The following is a 24,671-nucleotide window of genomic DNA, read 5'->3' on the forward strand; positions in this document are numbered from 1 at the left end:
TATCTAATCTTTTATTAATATCTTAAGCACTTACAGCAATAACTGAATAGAAAATGGGTGAAAATTTGGTTACTCAATGTGAAAGATTGTTGAAATTCTTGACATTTAAATAAAATAGGGTAGCAAATAGAAAAAAGTTAGTTTGTCTAAAGGATAAACATAAGTTGGTATAATGAGTTATTGAAAGTGTCAAATGTAAAGTATTCATAGATCATTAGCAATATCTGTAATACTGATACTATAGCCATTTTGCATAGAAGTAATTGGTGCACCGTCTTTCTGTTGTTTTTAAAGTTTACATAAGGATTTTATTGAGGAAATAAAAAAGTAAGAGAAAAATTGCTGTGTACAAGAAATATGACTACATCACCCTTTAAAATTTCTTTGGAGGCTGATTAATCTTTGATTGTCAAGACTAGACATCAATAATACCACAGTTAATAAAATGTACACAGAGGACCTAATTCTGGTTGGAAAGGGATATTGCCTTGAATTTTGATTTTAAACTTCTTGATGTCAGAATATCATCTAGAAGAAAAAGAGGTGTAGTTATCACAAGAAATGTACCTTAGACATAAAAAGGAGGTGCTGCCAAGTGTCTCTACTGACTTAGAAGTGCATCTTCATAACAGAAGTACAGTTAAACTTTCAAGAATGTGTTGGCGTTCTGCAAAATCTCAAACACATAGTAATCAATTTTGAAGATGACATAAGAAGTACTCATTTACAGTGCGTTCTAGAGAACAAAATGTGCTAAAGTTCTTTAAGAACACTTTTTAACTATTTGCATCCAGATTATAATGTGTGCTCTACAAGTTAGCAGTTTGCAAAGTGACTCTTTTTTATTCTGTAGTTTACACAAAGGAGGTAAATGAATGAATATGTGGTTTTATTATGTACAGGACTATATGTGTTTAAAAAAAAAAGTTTAAAAAGGCTTCTTTACTATTAGAGCTGTGTGGGATAGGTAGAGTTTCATGATTCTGAAATTCCTTCTGTTCCAGACCAAAACAATTACAAAAAATATTTCCAATGAACTGAAATCCCATGAGGGGGAAAAAATGTGGGCTTCGTTTAATCAAATGAAACATTTTTCTATTTATACTTTACATTTCATATTATTTAAAAATAAATAGAAATATAAATGTTACATTCCAAAAAGATCAAAAGTGCTTTATTTCAAAGTTAGTTGCACATTTTTTTATCACAAGTGGAATGTTTTTTGAAAAATGTAAGTGTTGACAAATCAACATTTTCTGTCAGAAAAAATGTTCTGTCTACTTAGAATTGAAGTTTGATTTTATATTCTCTGTATATTAACATTACTTGATATTTTTAAAAAATGTTTGAGCAATATATTTGGTGATGGAGTTCTGTATTTTTAACTCCATTCACCTATTGATACATGGAATACAATACATACAAGTGATTTCTGAATGTTAGAAGTACAAATGGATTCAGATGTTTAGCTCTTTGTCTCTGCTAGTTCTGGCTCATCTCTTTGACTCCGTGTAGCACAGATCAAGCACAGTTTGTGAAAACAGAGTAGCTAGAGTTACTTGCAAAGCACTCTCTTGGGGGCCAATAAAGTCTATCTCTGTTTGTGTAATGAAATCAGGGAGCAAGGGTCTGCTGTAGTTTTTTGCTGATGGGATTCCATTGGTATTGTCTTTCAATGAAAAGCCTGAAATTAATAAGCCTTTAAGGCTGACTTACTCTTTCTCATGATGTGCTGGCTAGCCCTAATGGATTGCTGTTGATTATTTTTGGTTGTTTTGTTTATGTAGTGTTAGAGCTTCTCTTGAAGCATCTGGCTGGAAACTGAGATGAAGGCTGGTTTAATTCACTTTTAATAAAAGATCAATGGGTTTATTGTGGAAAAATAGGATACAGATGTAAACTTTACCTGATAAAAGAATTAAATGTGTGTTTAACCTTTCTTTCTTGTTTGTTCAGTGCTACTGGTACTTAACCTTCTTTGTTTTTAAGACTATTACTCTTTCTCTTGTGCTTTTATATTTTAAATTTCACTTAAACTGTAAAAACAATCTATGCTGATGATTTTCATCTCAAATGCTCACCAAATCCCTCAGATTTTTCAAAATATTTAAAAAGTAATCTCTAGACTAAAGTCTCATTAAAACCTTTGCCCTTGCTCTGGGACAAAAGTTCAGAGAAGCTTCTGAAGATTTTGATTTGGAAACTGTAAAACAAAAATGGTATGGTGTGAATTGTTAATTTAAGTTTTATTGTAAGTCTGCCAAGCTTGTCTCCAGCAGTTTCCAATTAATATCCAAGAGTACTTAATAATATCCTGGATGAATGTCATATTTAAGATTTTCCTCCTTTTATAATAAGTACAATAAGGATAAAAGTCCACTAGTGAAAACAAAATGAAAAAAGAGCATGTCTTATACTTGTAAAAGAAATAGTTCCATGTCTCTAGAAAGAAACATCAATCTCAGAGAAATCTTTCAGTGATGATTGGTTTTGGTATACTTAAAAAAAATTGTCAAGATGTGTGCAGTGATTTTTATGATGATATGAATTTTTTTTTTGGACGTGGCATATACAAGACTTAGGAAATGGTTATTGAAGTGCTTTTTATCCTGTCTGTAGTAGAAATTAAAACAAAACGTAAGGAGGGTAATCCCAACCCAAAATGCACCGACATTTTGTCATCTCAACAAAACTAGTTTTGCAAATCCCTGGAAAAGAAAATCTAGCATTAGCAGATAAATAATTTGAGCATTGGATTTAAGATCTACAAAAAATCAGTTGTCTTAGGCTCTGTTTTCCAAATTTATTAAACCCACTATGTACCCTTGATACCTTTTAAAAGTGCACATCCTATTGCCTGCAAAATAATTTTCCACTAGGCACACTTTCTAGAAGGACAAATTCATCAACAGGTGGCACTGGAACCAAGCTGTAAGAATTAGAGGTGGTCTGTGAGGTGATTTTTTTTTTCTCTCCCACACTAGAAGTTGCCTTGTATTTAAGGAGCCTCAGGATGGTCACTACTGTAACTATAGTGCCATAAGAGCAAAGGATTTTAGGTTATTAGGTGAAATGAGACAAATTTTATTTGTGATAGGTGGAATTACTACTGATTTTTTTTTAATTTTTTAATGTGAATCCAAAGATGAATCTTTCTGGGGAATTTTGAAAATCTTCAGCTGCGCTATTATGATAAACCTAAAAGAGACTAGCTATGCAAAGATAGTTTCTCTGGAGACAGCATGCTCTTTTTTTTTTTTAAAGACTTTTTGGGTGTGTGTTTAAAATTTCCAGAACTACTAGGATTGTACCCTTGGAGATTTTTTTAGAAAGGAAAAATGAAATCTTTTTGCCCGTGATCGTTTATAGGAAAAAGTGCTAAAAAATGCAAATAAAACTCTGTCTAGATACAGTGAGAGTTGCACATTATTTCTGCTGGGAAGGTGGAAGTTCCTGACAAAATGTTAATGGCTAGAGGTTCAGGACAAGCAATGTTTAGTCATGGGAGAAGAGCTGGCATAAACTCCAGTATCTTGTGAATCACCAAACCACCGCTCAACAGCATATGCTCTTTCCCTTTTCTATCTTTCTAATATTAGAGTGCACTTATGTCTAGCTAATAGTATGCCATGTTGTATATTAAGTCTTAATCCAAAAAAGATGAATATTGTAACTAATTCATAAAAGTCAAACATCATAGAAGGGAGTTGGGATGATTTCACTCCTTTATGTATGCACATATCTTTTGTCTTTGGTATTTATAATTTAGGTTTTTTTCTTTCAAAAATTGTGATGAAAACTTGCAGGTGGCAAATCAGAAGAAAGCATAAAGGATACAACTGAATGATTCCAAGGACTGCAATAGATTTTCCTCCTTTTTGATACTATCCTTCTGTGACAATATATTAAGATTTTCTAAGAGTTAATATAAAGGGGAAAAATGTATATTTGGTAAATTTTAACCATGGTATATCAGAATGTAGATCTTTTACATCCATTAGTATGACTCATGCATATAGCTTTCTTTATATTGCAGTGAATTTTAATGGCACTATATAAATAGAAAGCCAATATGAATTTAGCAACACAACTTCTATTTTAAAAATTAGAGTTTTAATAACAGTTGTAAAACTATTCAAGTCAACTTTGAAATTTCTACTCCACTTATTTTGTAAGAATTGGCTTTGGGCATATGTAACTCAAATTATTAATTCCTATGGGATGGGAGGTTTAGTAGAACTCTAAACTTCAGAAGCTGTGATAGTCTAAATTAGACTGCATTTTAATAGTAAATCTTATGGCAAATATGTTCCATATGTGATTACCGATGTGCATGTTTAACCGGTTAACCTGTGGGGTCTAGAGTAGCTCCCCGACTGCCATGGGCAGGGGCTGTTCCAGCCCCATGGAGTGGAGGGGCATGCTATGGATGGAGCAGGTTCTCTCTGTGATGGGCCCAGAAAAGCCTCTGTCCGCAGCCCCTGCCTGAGGATAACTGATGAACCAATTTAATGGGATTTTGCATCCCCACGTATAACCAAGTTTTGAGGATTTGCCAGGAATAGTTGGTTTTAATTTCGGACTCCACTTTGTGCTTTGAATGTGGTGTTTTTTCAAAGTTAGTAATTGCTATCTAATTTTTAAAGTATCTTGGACTTCTGCTTTAGTACTTGCTACTGACACTGTTTGATGTAGCCATTTCTATCCCAACCTGTGTTTCAAAGTTTTGAAAAGCTTTCTCTGTTCTGTTGTATAATGCACTATTCAAGATGTTGATCCTCTTTTCCTTTCCTTTAGAATCTGCCACTCAATACTTAAATCTAGTTAAATTTATATCTAATAATCCATGTAATTTTTCAGAGGGGTGCACATTTACTTAATTTTCAAAACTCAGAACCTTCAACTCAATATATTTTCAAACCCAGTGCAAATGCATGTTAGGGAAAATTGAGTCCAGATGAATGTCTAAGCTGTCCTTGCTTATTTAGAAGAAAATATATTATCGAAGAGGTTGAGCAAGAGTTAAATTGGCTTATCCCATTATTTAGATTAGAAAACAATTCTCAGAGATGGTTACTTAAATATTTTTTTCCTTTCTTGACCATTTGAAAAAATGTGCTTGAATCTATAAATAATTGCACTTTTAAGACAAATGGGTTTTACCCAATCTAGCTAAGAAGGCAAGCTGGTTTCCAAATCCCCTGATTGTTTCATTTGGGTAATGGTGACTTAAATTGTGCTGTAAGCATTATACTAACATTTCATCCAACCTGTTCTGTTTAGAAAGCATAACATTTCAAAGTGGTTTATTTAATAAAGTCATTTCCAGTCTTTGGCTTAGATGAGAATGTTCTAAAGCCATGAGGTTTAAGCTTATGCTTGGAATTGAGGAATATTGTTTTAACTTAATGTAGAAATTTGCTTTTTCTGAAAAGCAGTAGTTGCAAGCTGACTCTGAATGTTTTTCAAATGAGAAAATGAAGGTCAGATTGAGTGAGTTTTTGAAGTATGTTTTATTTCCTGTTTTAAGCAAATACTATATACAGTAGTCTAACCTAAATGAAAACTTCCTGGTTGTCTGTAAATGCAAAGTAATCAGTTTATTTCAACAAAAAGTACTGATCTTAAAGAAGCCTTAAAAAAACCCTACAAATCAGAGTCATTGATTAAAAAGAGGGATTTTGCTAGCGAACAGAATGAAGTGGTAGGATGGAGTGAGCGGAGCTGGGAACCATTAGAAGGGCTTGGCTTGCTAGAAGCTTCAGGAATGTAGGTTGGACATATGATATGGTTCTGCAGAAGGCTGATTAGCTCATCTTATTTTTTGGTGATCAGTTTTAAGATTGCAATTTGTTTTCGCTACGAGGTTGTTTCTTATTCCAACTGTGTTAAGTATGAAAGCTACTGATCAGTACTATAAATGGGTGATTGATATTTTAATCATACAGTGACAGTGTATAAATTTCTGATTTAACATATCTAAAGTTGAAGTAATTGGTAGGAAGCAATTAACAGAAAGTAATAAAAGTAGATGATCCAAATACTGTCAGTAGTTTAGTAGCAGAAGAGAGGATTTGTACTCTTCTCAGAAAACTCAGAAAATACATTTCTTCCAGCTCTTCAAGATCAAATGTGCCATTGCATAAATTTTGCATATTCAAGTAGAGGAGCAGAACACTGATTGAATTAGATGTTTTCAAGAACATTGTTGTGTCTGAAGTATAGCTGCAATAATTTGTCTGTTTTTGGTTCTTCTGTCAGCTCTTTAGTGACAACTGTATTCAAGAGAAATCTCTGCCATTTTTTGATTCTAGACCAGGGCTGGGCAATAATTTTTTTTAAAGGGGGGCACTTCGAAAATTATTGAAGTGGTCACGGGCTGCCCCAGAAGGGGTGGGACCTCTGGCAGAAGGGGTGGGGCCTCAGGTGGAAGGGGCCTTTAAATTGAAACTAGTGAATGGGCTCTCACCTCCCCTGTGGTTCCCAGGCAATGTTCTAGCTAAAGGGGCCAGGAGCTGTGAGCCCCTTCAATTGCTTCTATTTAAAGGGCTCATGCCTTCCCCGCGGCTGCTAATGCATTTCCTGTCAGCCATGGAGAATGTGAGAGCCCTTTAAATAGAAGCAGTTGAAAGGGCACATGCATTTCCAGCTCCCAGGCAACGCCTTAGGGGGCAGAGCTGGGAACTGCCGCATGGGCTGGATGTGGCCCGCTGACAGGCTCTCGCCCAGCACTATTCTAAATGATGAACATCAACTGATTGACTTTATTATTTTGCAAAATGAAGTGTTTGAGATGCAGGTTTCTGATTCTGCTACATTTAGTGGGATTTGTCATAATTCTTCTCCTGAGCAGTGGATTTAAGATCCTATAGCCTTGTCTACACTTACTGAAAAATCAGTGCTACAGGGATCGATCTTCCCGGGGGTCAATTTAGCAGGTCTAGTAAAGACCTACTAAATTGACTGCTGATTGTGCTCCTGTTGATTCTTGTATTCCATCAGATCAGGACAACTAAGAGGAGTCAACAAGAGAGTTTCTCCTGTCAATCCCCCACAGTTGGAGATGCCAGGGTAACTCAATTTAAGGTATGTTGACTTCAGCTATCCTTTCACACAGCTGGAGTTGCATACCTTCATTTGACGTTGCCCCCTAGTATAGACCTAGCTTATGTCTCTAGAATTTGTTCTTTAATTTATTGCTTTTTAAACCAATGTCCTTGTTTTTGCAACACAATACATGTTTTCTGTTTGAAAACTAGCCATGCTTGATAGTGTCACCACATTTCTCGAACTATGTATGGAGATTCAGTGTGGGAGAGTAACTAAAATAATAATAGGTCAAAGGCGGGGTTTCAAAGTAAGTAATAGCTTAGAGATCAAGCTTGTTTTATATGGGTGAATTAACTGATTAGAGTGACAAATTATTGCTCAGGTGATGATTTTCTTCAACTGCTAGGATAAGGAATATTTTTGTTGTTTGTCATTTCTAGAAACACGTTGTAAACTTAAGATTTTCCTTCAATAAAAATTCTGCCTCTGAGGCTTTCCTAATGCGGCTTACAACATTCTTGGAATGACAAATATATTAAATTAACAAAAATGTTCCATTTCTTATTTTGTATTTTAATATTTCATTAAAGGCTTAGAGCAAAATAGTTCGTCACTAGCACAATAAAAAAAGGCAACATGATGCCTTAATGTTGGGTCATACTGTTCTTTTGGTTTTTAGAATAAGCAACAGTTCAAATAAGCTGCTTCTGAAGTGCTGAGTTTTTTTTATTGTCAGAATCAACTCAGCAAGACTAGGCGATAACTGAGTTTAGAGTTCAATAAGCAAAATCAAACTATGAGTAATCATCTTGAACATCATAAAATAGATTAATATCTTAGTTTTGGAAACTTTTTTTAAAAGATACCAAAGTCAACCTTGTGTTTCTGAGATGATGCAGTAACAGGGTCATTTAATGTTTATGATGAAGCTGATTCTGGATCCTTTTGTTCAGACTTGATTAAAACCATTCCTTGCACATAGTGAACTTCTCAGTCTTGTAGTTGGGATTTTATGTAACTGATATGTCTACTAATTTCTTCATTCTTCTTCATAGGGTCAATATAGGCCATCTGACTTATTGTGTCCAGAGACATATGTCTGGGTACCCATTGAGCAATGTCTACCTACACTTGAGCACTCTAAATATTGTCGTTTCAACCAGGACTTAAAAGCAGGTAGGTTTATAACAAAAGGTGGGCTTGCAAATCGTCTAATTTATTTTTACAGTCAATCATTGTCATCATCTGCTGCTAATATATCTATAAATTCTTATCAATTTTTTATAAACACCAAAAAGACTTCAGTAATTATAGCAAATAGCATGTCTTCTGCTATCTATTAACAGTACGCAAGTGATGAAAATCAAAAGGTTTCAGTGTGTAAGACATTCTATAGAATATATAGAATATTTCATGATGGCTTTATTGAAGATATACATTATTTATTCAATCATTTTGGTGATGAGCTAAATGACCAGTCTTCTATTTCTTTAAACTTGAGCTGAAAGGATAACCAAAATTAAGTTAAAAGGGACCACCAAATGCCTTCATGAACAACAACAACAACAACAACAACCAACAACAAAAAAGGAACAAAAGGATTCAGTACCAATAGCAGATTATGTGATGAATATCTCAAATAGTGACAGTAAGAGGAGCATTTTGCATATGACTAATCTTGACTTTACCTCATTTCACCTCTTAGTGCTTGGATTGCTGCTTCCAAACAGTGGTTCACCAGTAGATGATGTTCTGATCAAGACCATCACAGTTTAGAATATAAAATAATAAAAAAGATTAAAAACAATGTAATAAAAATGTACTTACTCCCACCTCTCTTGTAGACCAACACCATGCTCTGGAAATACTCTGTGGGAGTATTATAGTACTGAATAGTGCATGTGTGTGGCACTAAGGCAAGAAGCCAGCACTGCATGTGTTTGTGAGACCTTATTTAAGAATAGTTTAAAATGAGGTGCTGAATACTTTTTTTTTTTTTTAAACCATAACCCCTGCTCTATGAAGTCACAGATCATCATACCACTCAAAGACATAAAAACATTAGCGTCCACATGGCTGAAACGCAGATCTTGATATTTGAACCTGTGGTTCCTTAATGACATCCAGGGTTTTTTTCCCCTGTGAGCATATGAACAGTAACAGAATTTGGAAGTAACTATTTGCTCTATTTTTTCCTTAGTTCTTATTTAAAATAAGAATATGTCCATGTATTTTAGCATTGGGATTTTTGTAGTGTATAATTGATATCTGAATAGAGAATTAGTGTTCCAAGGGTAATGTATGCGTAGTGATGGGAAGGAAGGTAGATGTATTGTCCTTTCTCCTAAGCTATCTGGTTGATTGAAAGGATTGCTTTGGACCTTAGAAGGTGCTACATTGAACCCTATACATCAGTAGGAAGATTATGGCCACACAGGGAACTTTAAGAATGAGTTGTCTCTCCTTTTCTTCCACAGCCCATGATAAGATGTGCCTTTTTTTGCTCCAGAAATATGTAATGACATATCTCAAAATAAAATATCAATATCTAACTAATTAAATGCGTTTGAAAGGAAACAAAAATATTGTATTTTGTGCAATTCCTGGGCTGAATGTTAACTTGAGGCATTATTCAATGTTAACTATCTAAAAACCCCTGAAAAGCTCATAATGGAAAGCTGGGTATGATTGTTTGTGTATGTGTAAATAATACTCCCTTCTATTCAAATTGCTAGCAGTTACATCTTCCTGTTTCATTAGCCTTTGTCTGTTTTAAGGAATATCACAAAGAGCAGTAGTGGCACTAAGTGATACTATGTTACTGTTTTGCTCTCCACAAATAAACCGTTGCAGGGAATAAAATAAAAGCGTACAGTACTTGTTAGAAAAATGTTGTATTGGTGCAATACATATACCAATGGTACGTCTAGACTACATGGTTCCGTCGATGGAGCTATGTAGATGAGTGTACTCCAAAAAGGGAAATGAAGCGTCGATTTAAATAATTGCTGCTTCATTTACATAAAAATGGCTGCCACGCTGTGCCGATCAGCTGTTTGGCGGTACAGCGTAGTAGTCTAGACGCGCCTCATTCCATGAGGCATAATGGGGTGGTCAACAAGGGCTTCCCTTGTCGACCGCAGAGTGTCCAGACTACCACGCTGTGCTGCCAAACAGCTTATCAGCACAGCGTGGCAGCCATTTTGATGTAAATGAAGCTGCGATTAATTAATCACCGCTTCATTTCCCTATGTCTAGAAACCTAATCTACATGACTCCGTCGATGGAGCCATGTAGTCTAGACATACCTCTAGAGTGCACAGAGAGCCTGTTAAATTCAGATGTCATGGAACTGCGAACATTTATGAAACCCCACATCATTCCAGTAAGGTGTGTAATGTGCTTTGTCACCAAGCAATTAGATTAGTGTAGCATGCTTAGTATAACAGTGTGATGGACTTTGTGACCACTGAAAATGAAATGCAGAATCCAGCAGCAGATATATTAAATGGGGTTTCTTACTGGAAACACATTATACCAGTGCTCAGTGATCTGCGTTGCCTGCCAATACAATTTTTGGTGGATTTCATGGTATTGACATTAATCTATGAAGTTCTAAATGACCTGGTAAATGAAAGACCTCCATTCTCCCTCTCCTGCTGATCACAACTGTGGCCATACTGAAGAATGCAAAGCGTGCCTTTCTTGATGTTAAAAATCAACAGCATTTTCCATGTAGGATTTTCTGCTTTGAAATTCTGTCTTCTCTCCACCAGGTGCCTAGATCTATTTAATTGTTTAGCAGTCTGCAGAACATTTTCTTCCAGATATTTAGATGTCTGTAAACTCCTGTGACTCTGTTTGCACTTATTTTTCTCAGTTCTTGAATCTGAAGCACAGTGAGATAATGGAATAATGAATAAATCTACAGCTCTGGGGATGGTTTTCTTATAGTACTTGGTGAATAGAGTGACAAATTCGAGTGTTTCTCCTGCCTCAGCATATTCTGATTGCTCTAAAGATGGATAGCAAGCATGCTTTTTGAGAGATCCAAGCCTACTTCTTACAATGGACTGCCCACATTATGAAAGCTTATATCATTGCATAATATAACTGCTGCATTGAAATATCAAAATTGACCAAAGCACCATACCTTCATTTTTGTTAGGATGCTATTGTTTGGTAGTTATTATTGGCATATGTTGAAAGGAAAGATTTCCCACTGAGTCCACTAACCTAGGACTCTGAAGAGCCAGCTTTGCCACAGACATACTATATGTCTTGGGGCAAACAATTTAGAGTCTTTGTGACTCAGTTCCCCATCTGTAAAAATTTTTACATTTTTATATATATTTGTATTGTGTTTAAAATTTTGTAAGCTGCCTCGAATATTTTAAATAGAGAGGTAGGGTAAAAATATTTAAATACATAAATAAAATGGGGCATTTCCCTATATTATAGGAGTGTTGATAAATACATTAAAGAATGTGAGTCACTTAGATACCATAATAATGAGGGCTATATAAGTACCTAGATGGAAATGTTATATTTTAATTATTTAACAGAGACGTTATGTTGGATATTATACAAAACAAAAATAAAGACTGTTCCTTCTCCAAAGTTCTTATTATAGAGCTACAACAGTATTGAGGGGGGAAAGAGGAGAGGACTTATTTGGAGTTTTGTTTTTAAGTGCTTGTAAGTATCAAGAAAAAGAAGTTTTTTAAAGAGGCATTTAAATGAGAAGAATGGGGGCTTGACAAAGCAGAATTAAGAAGTCATTGCATTCTGAAGGAAAAGCATGGAAAAATGTGCAAAGATACAAATGGAATAAGGAAATAAATTGATTTGGAGGCTGGCTTTGTTCCTGTCCCCAAGTTAAAGGAAAATATTGTTCTGCTTACTAAATAACCAAATCAAAATAGGTTGGTGATTGTGTGGCAGTGAATAAACTAGAGGCTTAGGAGATAGCCCAGTAGGGATAAGGGAGTATCAGCATTTATAAGCTAGGGAATCCTTATCATAGAAGAAACATTTGGAAATGTTAAGCTGTACAATTTTGTATCTTTATCAGTACTGAATATCTCAGTCCAGACACTATTTGAAATCAGACTTATGTCCTGTGGTTTAAGGAAATGAAAACATAGTTACTTGCTGAAATATATGAGGCCTGCTGTGAGCTACAGTCATTTGAGGTTTAAGTAGCTGCTGGCTCTGAGGAAACTGCTCTCTACTGCAGGGCAAGTTTCCTGCAATACACCCCAGTTCAGTCAGTTATGTGAAAGCTTTTAATTAAGGGCAGATTAGACAATGTGGTAGTCTATTTAAGATGAGTGGACTTTCCATAATACAAGAACCCTAGCTGTAATTCTTCTATCAAGAACTCCCAATTTGTCAGCTATAGGCCTCCCTACTATTAAATTAGTAACTAGTCTCAATAAACAGCTAAAAAAAGCAATGCAACATTTTTCAGTATCACCTTTTGGCAATAAAAAGCCACTGGAAATTCTGTTCTTCCTGTCTTCTTTAGCATATATTTTTCAAGGTTAGGAATTCCGCAGACATTGATCAAGATAGGAAAAGAACCAACACATTTTGCCTCTTTCTAAAATCCTGAACAATTCCAGTTGAATTTAGTAGTTGCAGAGTAATGTGGGAAGGGGACGGGTCAACTGTATTTACTGCATTTGTTAAAATCTCCTGAGCAAAATATAGAACTTTTTTAAGCTATTCCCTCTCCAACCTCTGCAATACTGTTAGGATTTCTGAAGGTTCATCTACAATGTTGTAAAAAAGTCTCTCTCCTTAAATCAGCTAGAAGAAAGCCCCCCTAGTTTTGATCAAATGGTAAAGCATATTTGAAGAACAGAAATGACATATTTGCATTTTTTATTTGAGGATTATGCCTTTTTCACATTTTTATTAGATTTGATGTTTGATGCATTCTACAATGTATTTTTGTAGTGTCTTTAAACAGCGCCATTCTTTCTCTTTCCTCAGTCTGCTGCTGTAGCATCAAATATCATCTTCTACAGCAGCAGACTGAAAAAAGAGCAGTTTATCCAATTGGTACCTCCTTCTTCAGTTATTACTCAACAAAGTGATGAAACTAAAGGAGAGTTTAACATAGTTAATATAAGCAAAATAGAGGTGGTGTCCAAATATTTGTTAAGCCTAAAAGAATTTTGAAGGCTCTACTTATTTGGAGCTGTGATTTAGGCTAGTTTTAGGAATGGAAATCAGTTGGTGCCTGAGCTCAATCAGATTGGACTCATGATTCTGGCCAGTCACATAGGGCATGTCTAGACTACATCCTTCTTTCAAAAGAGGGACGTAAGTTAGATCGAAATTGCAAATGAAACCAGGATTTGAATTTCCCATGCTTCATTTGCATAATGGCGGCCGCATGTTCTTTCGAAAATGGGTGTTTCAAAAGTGAAACTGCTGTCTAGTTGCGGTTCTTTCGAGAAAAAAATCCTTTCGAAAGATCCTGTACTCCTCAAAAAATGAGTTTTACAGGATCTTTCGAAAATGGGTTTTTTTTTCCGAAAGAACAGCATCTAGACAGTTTGCAATTATGCAAATGAAGCATGGGAAATTCAAATCCCAGCTTCATTTGCAATTTCGATCTGTCTAATTTATGTCCCTCTTTTGAAAGAGGGATGTAGTCCAGACGTAGCCTTAGGGTCTAATGCACTTTATTTTTATTTTTTTTAAAAGCTTTTATTCTTACAGAAGTAATGAAATCCTGTGCCAGCAAACCCTCAAAACTGATTTTATAGAACATGAACATGTAAAAAACCTCTAGCTATGTAGTTTCTAATGTATGGTATGGATGAGTTAAAAATAACAAGGTTCGTGAAAATTATTTTAGTATTTTTATAATTACTAGTTAATCCTTAGATTTCAGTAGTGCATGCAAGCTGTGCTTTGCTAAATATTCTTTCTTTCTTATAATGATAGAAATGTAGCCGTGTTAGTCTGGTGTAGCTAAAACAAAATACAGGACTATGTAGCACTTTTAAGACTAACAAGATGGTTTATTAGATGGTGAGCTTTCGTGGGCCAGATCCACTTCCTCAGATCAAATAGTGGAAGAAAATAGTCACAGCCATATATACCAAAGGATACAATTAAAAAAAAGTGAACACATATGAAAAGGACAAATCACATTTCAGAACAGAAGGGGGATGTGGGGGGAAGGGGGAAAGGAAGGTGAATGCCTGTGAGTTAATGATATTAGAGGTGGGGAAGGGTAGATATCTGTGAGTTAATAGTGTTAGAGGTGATTATTAGGGAAGCTATCTTTGTAATGGGTAAGATAGCTGGAGTCTTTGTTCAGGCCTCCGCGGAGAGTGTCGAATTTTAGCATGAATGCCAGTTCCGAGGATTCTTTCAAGTGCAGATTTGAATGTCTTCTGAAGTAGGATGCAGGTGAGTAGGTCATTGAGACAGTGTCCTTTCTGGTTGAAATGGCAAGCAACTGTTTTTTCTTTGTGATCCTGTCTAATGTCTGTTTTGTGGGCATTGATTCTTTGGTGAAGTGTCTGAGACGTTTGTCCAGTGTACATAGCAGACGGACACTTTCGGCACATAATAGTGTAAGCGGGGGAATGGTCCCGCTCTTGTGGGGAACTTTCCTGGCTTCTATACACCCCGGTGAAATGAACCAGCGAAAGGATCTGAGTCCCCGCTCCCACTTCCTTTACCCCACGGCTCCCTGATCCTGAGGGCTCCCCCTCCACTCTCCTGAGTAGCAGAGCCCTTGAAACCCCAACAAGGCTGGGCCCAGGTTTCCTGGGGCTTAATCCCTGACCTTGTAGTCACTAGGGGCAGGAGTTAGGGTGTCCCCACTCCGAGGTGCTCTCTTTACACTGCAGGCCTTCTTGGCCCAGTGACCACTTCATAAGGTTCAAAGCAAATACAATTTATTAAACATCAACTGATTAAAGAGAATAGAATAAGAAACAATGAGAATGGTTAAATGGGAACACACAGCCCTGCTTTGTAGCACAGGAACATCAACACAGCAGTCTGCAGAGTGTAAGGACAGTTCACAGACTCTTCCTTAGAAGCCCTGGATGTGCTGCAAGGGGCTGCAGGCTGGACACGCTTGCACTGGCAGTGACCACACAGCCTCAGTCTCTAAGTGGCCAGACCCCTCTCCCAGTCCAGAGCCTTTCCCCACACTTTGCAGGTCCCAGTAGCTCACCACATCCAGCTGCAGGCTGTGCTGCTTGGCCAGTTCCAGCTCCTTGTGTTGTTTCTCTGTTCCTTTTGGCTTTCTGAGCACTGCCAGTCTGCTGCTCAACACAGGGTCTGCACTGCTTGGCCTGTCTGTGTCTGGTTCTGTCGCTGCAGGACTTCTTCTTGTACTCCTCTTTCAGCTCTCTGTCTTTGCAGGACCTCTCCTGCACACAGCTTGTTTGTTCAGAGACAGAGCCAGAACAATCCCCACTTACAACCTGTCAGTCAGGCTGACCTGGAGTGTTGACTGCTTTCCATTGTCTCTGGGGTCTGTCAGTCTCATGAACCCTTCCCCTTCTGGAGCTGGTAAACCAAAAAACTCCCACAGAGTTTTAGTAAGGGGTAACAGTCCCCTTACAATAGCATAGATTATATTTCTGGAGGTGCAGGAATATGTATTCTTGATCTTATAACTCACTTGGTTAGGCCCAATAATGGTGTCAGCAGAGTGAATATGGACAAAGCTGACAACGGGGTTTGTTGCAAGGGAAAGTACCAGGGTTGGTATTAGTGTGGAATGTCCTGTGGTTGTTGGTAAGAATCATCTTGAGGTTAGGTGGTTGTCTATAGGAGACTATGGGTCTGTCTCCCAGAGCTTCTTGGAGTTTAGTGTCCTGTTCCAGTATAGGCTGTAATTTATTGATAATGTGTTGAACAGGTTTAAGTTGGGAGCTGTAGGTGATGACAAGTGGTGTTCTATTGTTGGTTTTCTTGGGTCTGTCTTGTAGTAGATGGTTTCTAGGTATTCGTTTGGCTCTTTCAGTTTGCTTTTGTATTTCTCCGGGTGGGTAGTTGAGGTTTATAAATGCTTGGTAGAAATCCTGAAGTTTCTGGTCTCTGTCAGTGGGATTAGAGCAGATGCGGTTGTATCGAAGGGCTTGGCTATAGATGATGGATCGTATGGTGTGTGCTGGATGGGAGCTGGAAGCATGTAGGTAACTGTATAAGTCAGTGGGTTTTCTGTAGAGGGTGGTGTCTAATTTTCCATTGTTGATTTGTACTGTGGTGTCCAAGAAATGGATCTCTTGTGTGGAATGGTCCAGGCTGAGGTTAATGGTGGGGTGTAGGTTGTTGAAATCTCTGTGGAATGTCTCCAGTGTTTCTTGGCCATGCGTCCAGATCATAAAGATGTCATTGATGTAGCATAAGTAGAGAAGTGGTAAAAGGGGACGGGAGTTGAGGAAACATTGTTCTAGGTCAGCCATAAAGATATTGGCATACTGTGGGGTCATGCGTGTACCCATGGCTGTGCCGCTGATCTGGAGGTATAAGTTGTTCTCAAACTGGAAATAATTGTGGGTGAGAACAAAGTTACATAGGTCTGCTATCAGGTTGGCAGTGGTGTCCTCTGGGATAGTGTTTCTAATAGCTTGTAATCCGTCTTCATGTGGGATGTTGGTGTATAGTGCTTCTACATCCATGGTGGCAAGGATGGTGTTATTGGGGAGGTTATCGATGTTTTGTATTTCCTTAGGAAGTCAGTAGTGTCTCGGAGATAGCTGGGGGTGTTGGTTGCGTAGGGTTTGAGGAGAGAGTCTACATATCTGGATAGACCAGTAGTGAGTGTGTCAATACCAGAGATGATGGGGCGTCCGGGGTGTCCAGGTTTATGGATCTTGGGAAGCAGATAGAAAAATCCTGGTCGGGGGTCAGAAGGTGTTTCTGTGTGGATTTGTTCCCGAGTAGCTGTAGGGAGGCTTTTAAGGAGGCAGAGTAATTTATTTTGGTATTCCAAGATAGGATCAGAGGAGAGAGGTTTGTAAAATGTGGTGTTGGAGAGTTGTCTGGTTGCCTCTTGGTTATAGTCGGCCTTATTCATAATGACCTCAGCATCACCTTTGTCAGCTGGTTTGATTATAATGTCCAGGTTGTTCTTGAGATTCTGGACCGCATGTTGTTCAGTGTGGCTGAGATTGTGTGTCGCTTGTTGTTGTTTGCAAATGTCAGTCTGTGCGTTGTTGCGGAAGCTTTGTATATAGAAATCTAGATTGTAATTCCGACCGTCAGGGGGAGTCCATATAGAATTATTCTTCCTTTTGTGTTGATAGGGGGGAATATGGTAGATCAGATTGGTGTTCATTGGTGGTTTGGAAATATTCTCGGAGGCGGAGGCGGTGAAAAAAAGCTTCAAGGTCATCACAAAATTGTATCCAGTTTGTGGGGGACGTGGGGCAGAGAGACCCCTGGACAAGACAGACTCTTCTGCTGGATTGAATTGTATCCTTTGGTATATATGGCTGTGACTATTTTCTTCCACTATTTGATCTGAGGAAGTGGGTCTGGCCCACGAAAGCTCATCATCTAATAAACCATCTTGTTAGTCTTTAAAGCGCTACATAGTCCTGTATTTTGTTTCTTTTTATAAGTTTCAGTGAATTCAGTGATACGAGTTGAACCATACACAAATAAAATTTCAATTTGCTGTCTCTGCATAGATTTTCAGGAAATCAGGAATTGTGGTAGGTTTTGTCCATCTTCGTCATCAATTCCTCATACATCTTAAGGATGTCAATGTGTAGTTGACCTCACAATAAACTGATGAACCTGAGCTTATCGGTTAATCCTGTCGACTACATGCACTCCACCCCTCTTGCTGCTTCTGTATTAGAGGCATCAAGGGAGGGAGCTGGTGCCCAGGGAGAGCCAGCTTTTAAGCCAGCTCCCCACAAGCACTGGATCCTGCAGAAACACCTACGCCCCTCTCCTGCCCCACACTGTTGTCTCTGATAGGCAGCAGCAAAGAGGCTGAGGGGGGCAGGCGAGAGTGAGTACATGTAGAAAGCCAGCTTTCGAGCCAACTCCTCATGCTTCTTGGCTCACTTAGAGCTGCCTCCCGCCTCCACCTTGCTGCCTCCCACAAAAGCTTGCTGCAGACAGAGGCTGCTTCATAGGATTCCAGCCAGCCTCTGTCCCCAGGGAGCCCTGCCTCTCCCCCGTGGACAGGGAATGCTGCCACCCTGCATTGCTGCCTCTGATAGAGAGACAGGAACGTAGGGTGGCAGGCGGCTCCCCAGGGAGTGGGGCCCGAGTGCACTGGTTGCTGGCCCCACCCCTGGGGACTGTTGAATAATTGTGTAACCAAATTTTGTTGTGGTTACATGATTATTCAATTAATTTATATCTAACATCCTTAATACATCTAGGCAAAGGCGTGTTAGGATCCTGGTATATATAACACATAAACAGGATTTGATGAATTACAAGTAAATAGATAAGACGCTAATAGAGCAATGAAATGCACTGATAGCTCTTTTTATAAAGGAAGGCTTAGAGAATAAAAGTCTTCTGAACTGTCATCTCTGTGGTTTGCAGATCATGAATCCTGATCCCCAGAAATGCTCTGCCTTAACCGAGTATTCAATTGCAGACCAAGGACCTAAACTCTCAGTAGCAATACAGAATGCCTCAAAAGATGTACTTTGTCATCTATTGTCATTAAAATTAGTCAACTTCCTCTTCACTAAAACTGTGCCCTGCAGCTTTAATAGATAATGTGGTGAATATTCTACAAAAGACAAAAATAAGGACAGATCCCTCTCCAAAGTTGTGAGGGTAAATACAGTAAGAAACACATACATACATATAAGTACAACAATGAGGATAAAACAATATTGAATAGCTACTCATTAAGTAAGCACCAAAAATGTCAGTAATATTCCAAGTAATTCTTGACCTGTTGAATCCCCTTATTCACCTCAAGAATTCATTTCCTGAACATTAAGATTTTCTAAAGTAAATATCCCAATACAACAAAATCCACTGCCAAATTTCTGCAGACTTGGACAAGACGTGAGTTGTAAAATGAAGAGGCCTGTTTACAACAAGTGGGTTCATTTGCATAGTGCTATCAGTATTTCATTAGACAAGACAGCCTAATCTGTAGTAACTATCTTTGTAACTTTGTGTTTGTTTGAAATACACTTTAATACAATTTAGGTAACAATCATCAGTTTATACTTCTCTAAACAAGGGATAAATTTCAAGTTTCCTATAAAAGTGGTGATAGTGGTAATATATCATTTAAAGTCATTTTGTAGTTATCATAGTGTAAAATGTGCATGTTTGCTTATTGTTCATACTTAGTACAATAATTGTAATCAAAACTGGCACTGTGTTTTAGAGGACTAAATTTGGCCTCCCTTAATGCAAGAGCAAATTATGCTTGCATTTTTGGACTAGTAAAATGAACTATCAGTGCAAATTTAGCATTCTTCTGAAAACTTATGTCTTAGCACAGATAGTTGTTAGATTCAGAAACAACAGCTCTGTATTTATCTAAATGGATTTATGTAAAATATAAACAACAAAAATCAGTATTTTAAACATTTTTTCTGCATGATCTGTAGTGTCTACCAAATCATAATTTAGGTGTTTTAAACAGTATCCACGTGCACCTTATTGTAAAGTAAAAAAAAAAATCTATTCAAAATAGAATAGTTGCCTTTTTAAAAACTCATCTAAAAGTTACCATGTAATAGTATCAGAAATTAGTGCATATTCATCCTTAGGAAGTATCTGTGGTAGTTGTAAAGGAGGTTCGCAAATACTAACTTTTAAATAATCTCTTATGCATACATCAGCATGGACAAATGTGAAATAAGTACATTTTTCCTATAAATGAAAAAACTGACCATTGTTTTTGTAATGCTAGTGATCGTGACAATCAAAGATCAATTCCTTGCTCTGCCAGAGACTTCTGTAATTTTGGGAAGTCACTTAGCCTTCTCTGTGTGTGCTTGTAAAATAGGAATAATAGTACTCCCTGCCTCTCAGAGGATATGAGAATATATATATATATTATATATTGTACATTGTGAGAGGCTCAAAAGTTGGTGATTGGAGCCATATAATAGAAAGCTTTACAAAAAATGTTTTATTCATGAGGAGATGTGTTCTATTGTAATACATCAAGTATTTGCACTGCATTACTTTTAAAATAAAGTGACTTCTGGTTCTTTTGGATACCTCAGAGAGCTGCAAGGGGGAAAGGGCATTATTACATTTATGGGGCATGTCTACACAGCAGGGCTAAAGCTGAAATAAGCTATGCAACTTGAGCTATGTCAACTGCGTAGCTTAAGTCAAAATTGCTTATTTCAGCTTTTGGTGCTGCCTACACAGCAGGAAGTCCGAGATAGAGCTTTTTCCTCCGATTTTCCTTACTCATAAAATGAGGGTTACAGAACTTGGAGTAAGAAGTCCTCCAGCTCACCATTATTTCAACATTATATGGAAATAACTGCTTGCTGTGTAGACGTGGACTTTGTTATTTCAGAATAACATTAGTTATTCTGAAATAATGCTGCTGTGTAGACATAGCCTAATAGATTGTTAAATATACCTTTGTTTTTCTTAATAAAATCTTCAAAAGGACTAAACTTTTTTTCTCTATACATAGGCAAATGTGTTAGGCTCCAGTTGTAGAACCAGCAAGGAAAGATGCAAATCAATTACTCCTAGCAACTCGTTTAGAATTTTTTGTATCAGTAGTTCATCTGTTTCCAATTAAGTTTATAAACACTAGACACCGATTTAGAAGTGAGTATTTCTAAATCCAGCCTGATACTTGATCACAAAAGTTATTTATACAGTGAAAAGAGTGCTAATGAACTGTAGCCAAGTAAATTTGTCAACTTTCTTCCTACTATGTGAGGAAGGAGGAGGAGGGACTAATATCTAAATGAGATGGAAATGATTACTTTTGGATTTTCCATCACACTAGTTGTGTTTTTAAAGTTAGAAGAAGGGGAGAGATCTACTCCATAAGATCTTCTTCTTGGAACTTAAATGTTCTAGTGTTTCTTAAAGGAAAGAAAGATAATTTAAGCAATTTTAGTTAAAATGCATTGAGCTACATTTTCAAACATCAATGAAAAGCTTAATTTGTACAGATTTTGCATGTTAATTAGTATATATTATGCATTTTGAAGCAAAGTGTTCACCTATAGAAAAGTTGGCAAAACTTTCATTTCTTAAAATACCATCACATATTTCTCCAGATAATTTGTCTAGGAACTTTCCCATAAAAATTGGAAAGGTTAGGAATGAGTTCACATATCAATTAGATTTTCATTCAGATTTATATAGTATAGATACATTTTCTAGGATATTATTTGTTTTGCCTATATTCCTTCTATTACTAGTGTTTCAAAATTTGTGTTCAGTTTATTGACTTAAGTATAGCTGACTGTTAGTGAATATAGACAATGCATAGAATACCATAGGATCCCACAGCTGTTTGTATTCTTTAATGTATAAAATAATTGGGAATCTTCATTTAAGTTATCTTCAGAGGGATTCAGAAGAAGGCTTCAGGAAGAAGCCTACTGAATGTAATAAGTTTTGGAGCTCCTTGATAAAAACAACTTTGTGAAATGTGATGGCTAAAACCATTACTTTTCCAAAAGTGTAAAAATTGACATTTTTTTAAGTTGTATAGGTTTTGTTCAAACTTTGCTTGAGAAAGAAAAATCTTCTGGCAAAATATTTTTGCAAAATATTGAATGGAAGGATAATTTTTTAGCTCTACATGTCAAAATCTACTTTACCATTACAATAGGTAAATATCCTATTTGTAGTTTCTTCTTCAAATCTAATTTCTATGTAATAGTTAGTATTGAGGCAAGTGTACCACATGTGTAAGTTCATTTGTGTGACTAAAAGTTTACCTCAATATAAAAAAATTAGAAAAGGATTGTTAAAATTTGTGAATTCATTTTCATATTTCCAAATTGCTCAGAAAAAAAGATGCAACATTCTAAAAGTAGTTGATGGGATAAGTGGACAATTCATGCAGAATTGTTTCATGCAGAGAATAACCAACATATGGAATTAGTTACCAAACATGATAAAAGTGAAAGGTATAACTGAGCCTAGATATATCAGCTGCTTTAAGTGGCTGGGCCTGCCTCTTCTTCCCACTAAACCAAAAAGAAGCCACTGGGTTCCAGCCATGCACCATAAGCTACCACTTTAAGGGAAGAGCCTTTTAAAAAGCTTTCGCAGATTCAGAACTGTTAGCTCTTCCTCTGCTGCCATGACATCATCCACTCTACTCACATGGACTTTTTGGACCATAATTGATTCCATGTCTGTCTTACTTTTTCCAGTAGTTGATTGATCTAATGTGATTTATGTCACTGATTTGCTACTGCCAACCCAATCAAACTTTGTCTCTTTCACAATGACCTCTGCATTCATCTTTGCGGTTTCCAAATTTAGCCTTTTGTCCTCGCTCATTCACATCTTTTCATTCTTTACCAAATATACTTTCCTTTCCCCAGCCTCTTTGCAAATCCTCTTAGCTTCAATTAACCCATTTATTTCCTTTGCCATTTCAACCCCCCACCGTAATTCAAAGGTATCAGAGCTTACAACCACAACCGCACCCCCCAGCAATCATTGCTATGTTCATAATTTATCAAAGCAAATGCAACAATCTGAAACTCTTGTCCTCCATGCTTTCTTCCATTCCATCAAAATGTAGGCCTAAGTATTACAAATTACAGTGTGTCTCCAAGTACCTGTACTATGGAAACCTACAGCTGTAGGGGGCTCTTCTAAGGGCAGGGACCCTCAGCCAGATTGGTTCACTTTAGATACTGTATAAATATAATTCATATACAGTATATTATTTCTGGAAAAAGAGGAATTTGGAAGGATATGGGAAAAAAGCAAGATGAGAAAAAAACAGGTGTACTGTATTAGATTATCTTTGTTTTAGGACCTCAGTTCCTTAAAACTCAGGATAATCATCTACAATTTTAGGGATATCCTTTCAGATATCCATAGTACATTTCTTCAATTGGTTTTTAATTTGAAAATATTCAGAAATATGTCACAAAACTTTGAGTATCAAATACCTAACATTTACATTAAAAAATAAAAGCTTTTACCTGTCGTAAGTATAAATTAGCTTTGAAATCCTGAAAATGGAAGGATCTCAACCAGCTGCAGGGACATTTAAGTCTGACTTTCTGGAGGCAGGCACGACATTATATTTGTGCACTGTTTAAAGCAAAATGAATTAAACTGGCAGATTAGCGTTATTTTGCAGTATAGAAAATTACATGTACAGCAGAAAGAGGGTTTTGGATCGTTACTTGGTTTTTGTTACCTTAGTCTTCCAGTTTCTTTCCAGAGTGTCTTCTGTACAGCAATCATTCTAAAATAATTCCTTAAGTAAATTTGTTCAGAAAAGTAAAGTGAGCATTCTGTATTTATCACAGATGTTGTGTTCTAGCTGGTTTTAAAACTGTTATGTCTTCAAACTCACATAGTTTTCTGCATTTGTTTATTTGAGCAAAGTGTTCTGAGCAGCGAATAATAACATGTTCTGTTTTTGTTCTCCCTAATGAAATCCTCAATCCGTGAGTTCCCTGCCATCCCTCATGACTCCTACACATAATCTAACTGTTTAGCTGTTTCATATTCACACAGAGCTAATGATCTAACTGCATTTACAAAAAGTCTCACCTTTATACTTGAGGTTTATTATCTTTCTATAACCTCAAGGAATCTTGGATATATTCTGTCCTTATTTAATGCAGTTAGTATATTTGGCCAAACTTTGTGTTGCTATTTGTTGAGGTATACTTACATATAATTATTTTAAATTAATTTCTTCTTGGTCTAGGATTTGGTCAAGGTGAAACTTCTGGGGAGGTATTCAAGTTCCAAGAAATGTACTTCATGCAACAAGAGGGCCCCATGCAGTGTTCCCTATAAGCTGTGCTCATGTGCAACCACTCAGGAGAGATACAGATGCCTTGGGGCACATAATAAATTATTCCCACATATGGATGGAAAAAATCCACACATAGGTAGAAAAGATTAGAAGGAATATCGGCACCATGGCCTTCAGATAAGTATGTCAGTTGCTAAAACTCTCCAGGGAAGGATGCTAAGCATCCTGGTGTTTTTCACAGCTATAAGCAAGTGGGAGAGATGTCTTCAATTGGAGGAGGTCTTTTCCACTCACTCTTTGAAGAAAAAGAGATGATCTTTGTCTCTAGTACCCTCTCAGAATAGTATAGATTTCTCTGTAGCATTGTTGCCTTCTTCCAGGAAGGCCTTCCCTATATCGAGAGACTCCAAAGAAGACTCCTCAAAGTGCTCTAAGTCTAAGTGCATTTTCTTTCTCCTTTTATTGGTTACAATGGTTTCCAGGAGATTGTAGTATACTTAATATGAGCTTTATCATTCTAATTAATGAAGTCCAAGGATGGATGCAGAAGGTCACCAACAAGGAATTATATAGTAAGATACAGCCGAAAGAGAACCTGCTCAAGTTACAGCTAATTGGGCATATCTGCAGAATGAATGGCGAGTGAAAAGTTAAGACTTTGGTACGTGGCATAATGGATGGTCCAAAT

At 36.9% G+C, this 24,671-nt stretch overlaps 1 protein-coding gene across 7 annotated transcripts in view; it reads left to right on the top strand.

Annotated features, from left to right (window-relative positions):
• Positions 1 to 24,671, top strand: part of ATE1 (arginyltransferase 1) — a 173,017-nt gene that overhangs the window by 128,652 nt on the left and 19,694 nt on the right. For 6 of the 7 annotated variants that reach the window (XM_006111405.5, XM_006111410.5, XM_006111409.5 and 3 more), the window contains one exon: positions 8,106 to 8,226. The exons of the other annotated variant lie outside the window; for it this stretch is intronic. In XM_006111405.5, the coding sequence (XP_006111467.3) occupies positions 8,106 to 8,226 (121 nt within the window). The remainder of the gene's footprint in view (positions 1 to 8,105; positions 8,227 to 24,671) is intronic. 7 annotated transcript variants of the gene reach the window in all.

Source organism: Pelodiscus sinensis, chromosome 8, assembly GCF_052426305.1.
Source record: "Pelodiscus sinensis isolate ZL-2025 chromosome 8, ASM5242630v1, whole genome shotgun sequence".
NCBI classification, from domain to species: domain Eukaryota; kingdom Metazoa; phylum Chordata; order Testudines; family Trionychidae; genus Pelodiscus; species Pelodiscus sinensis.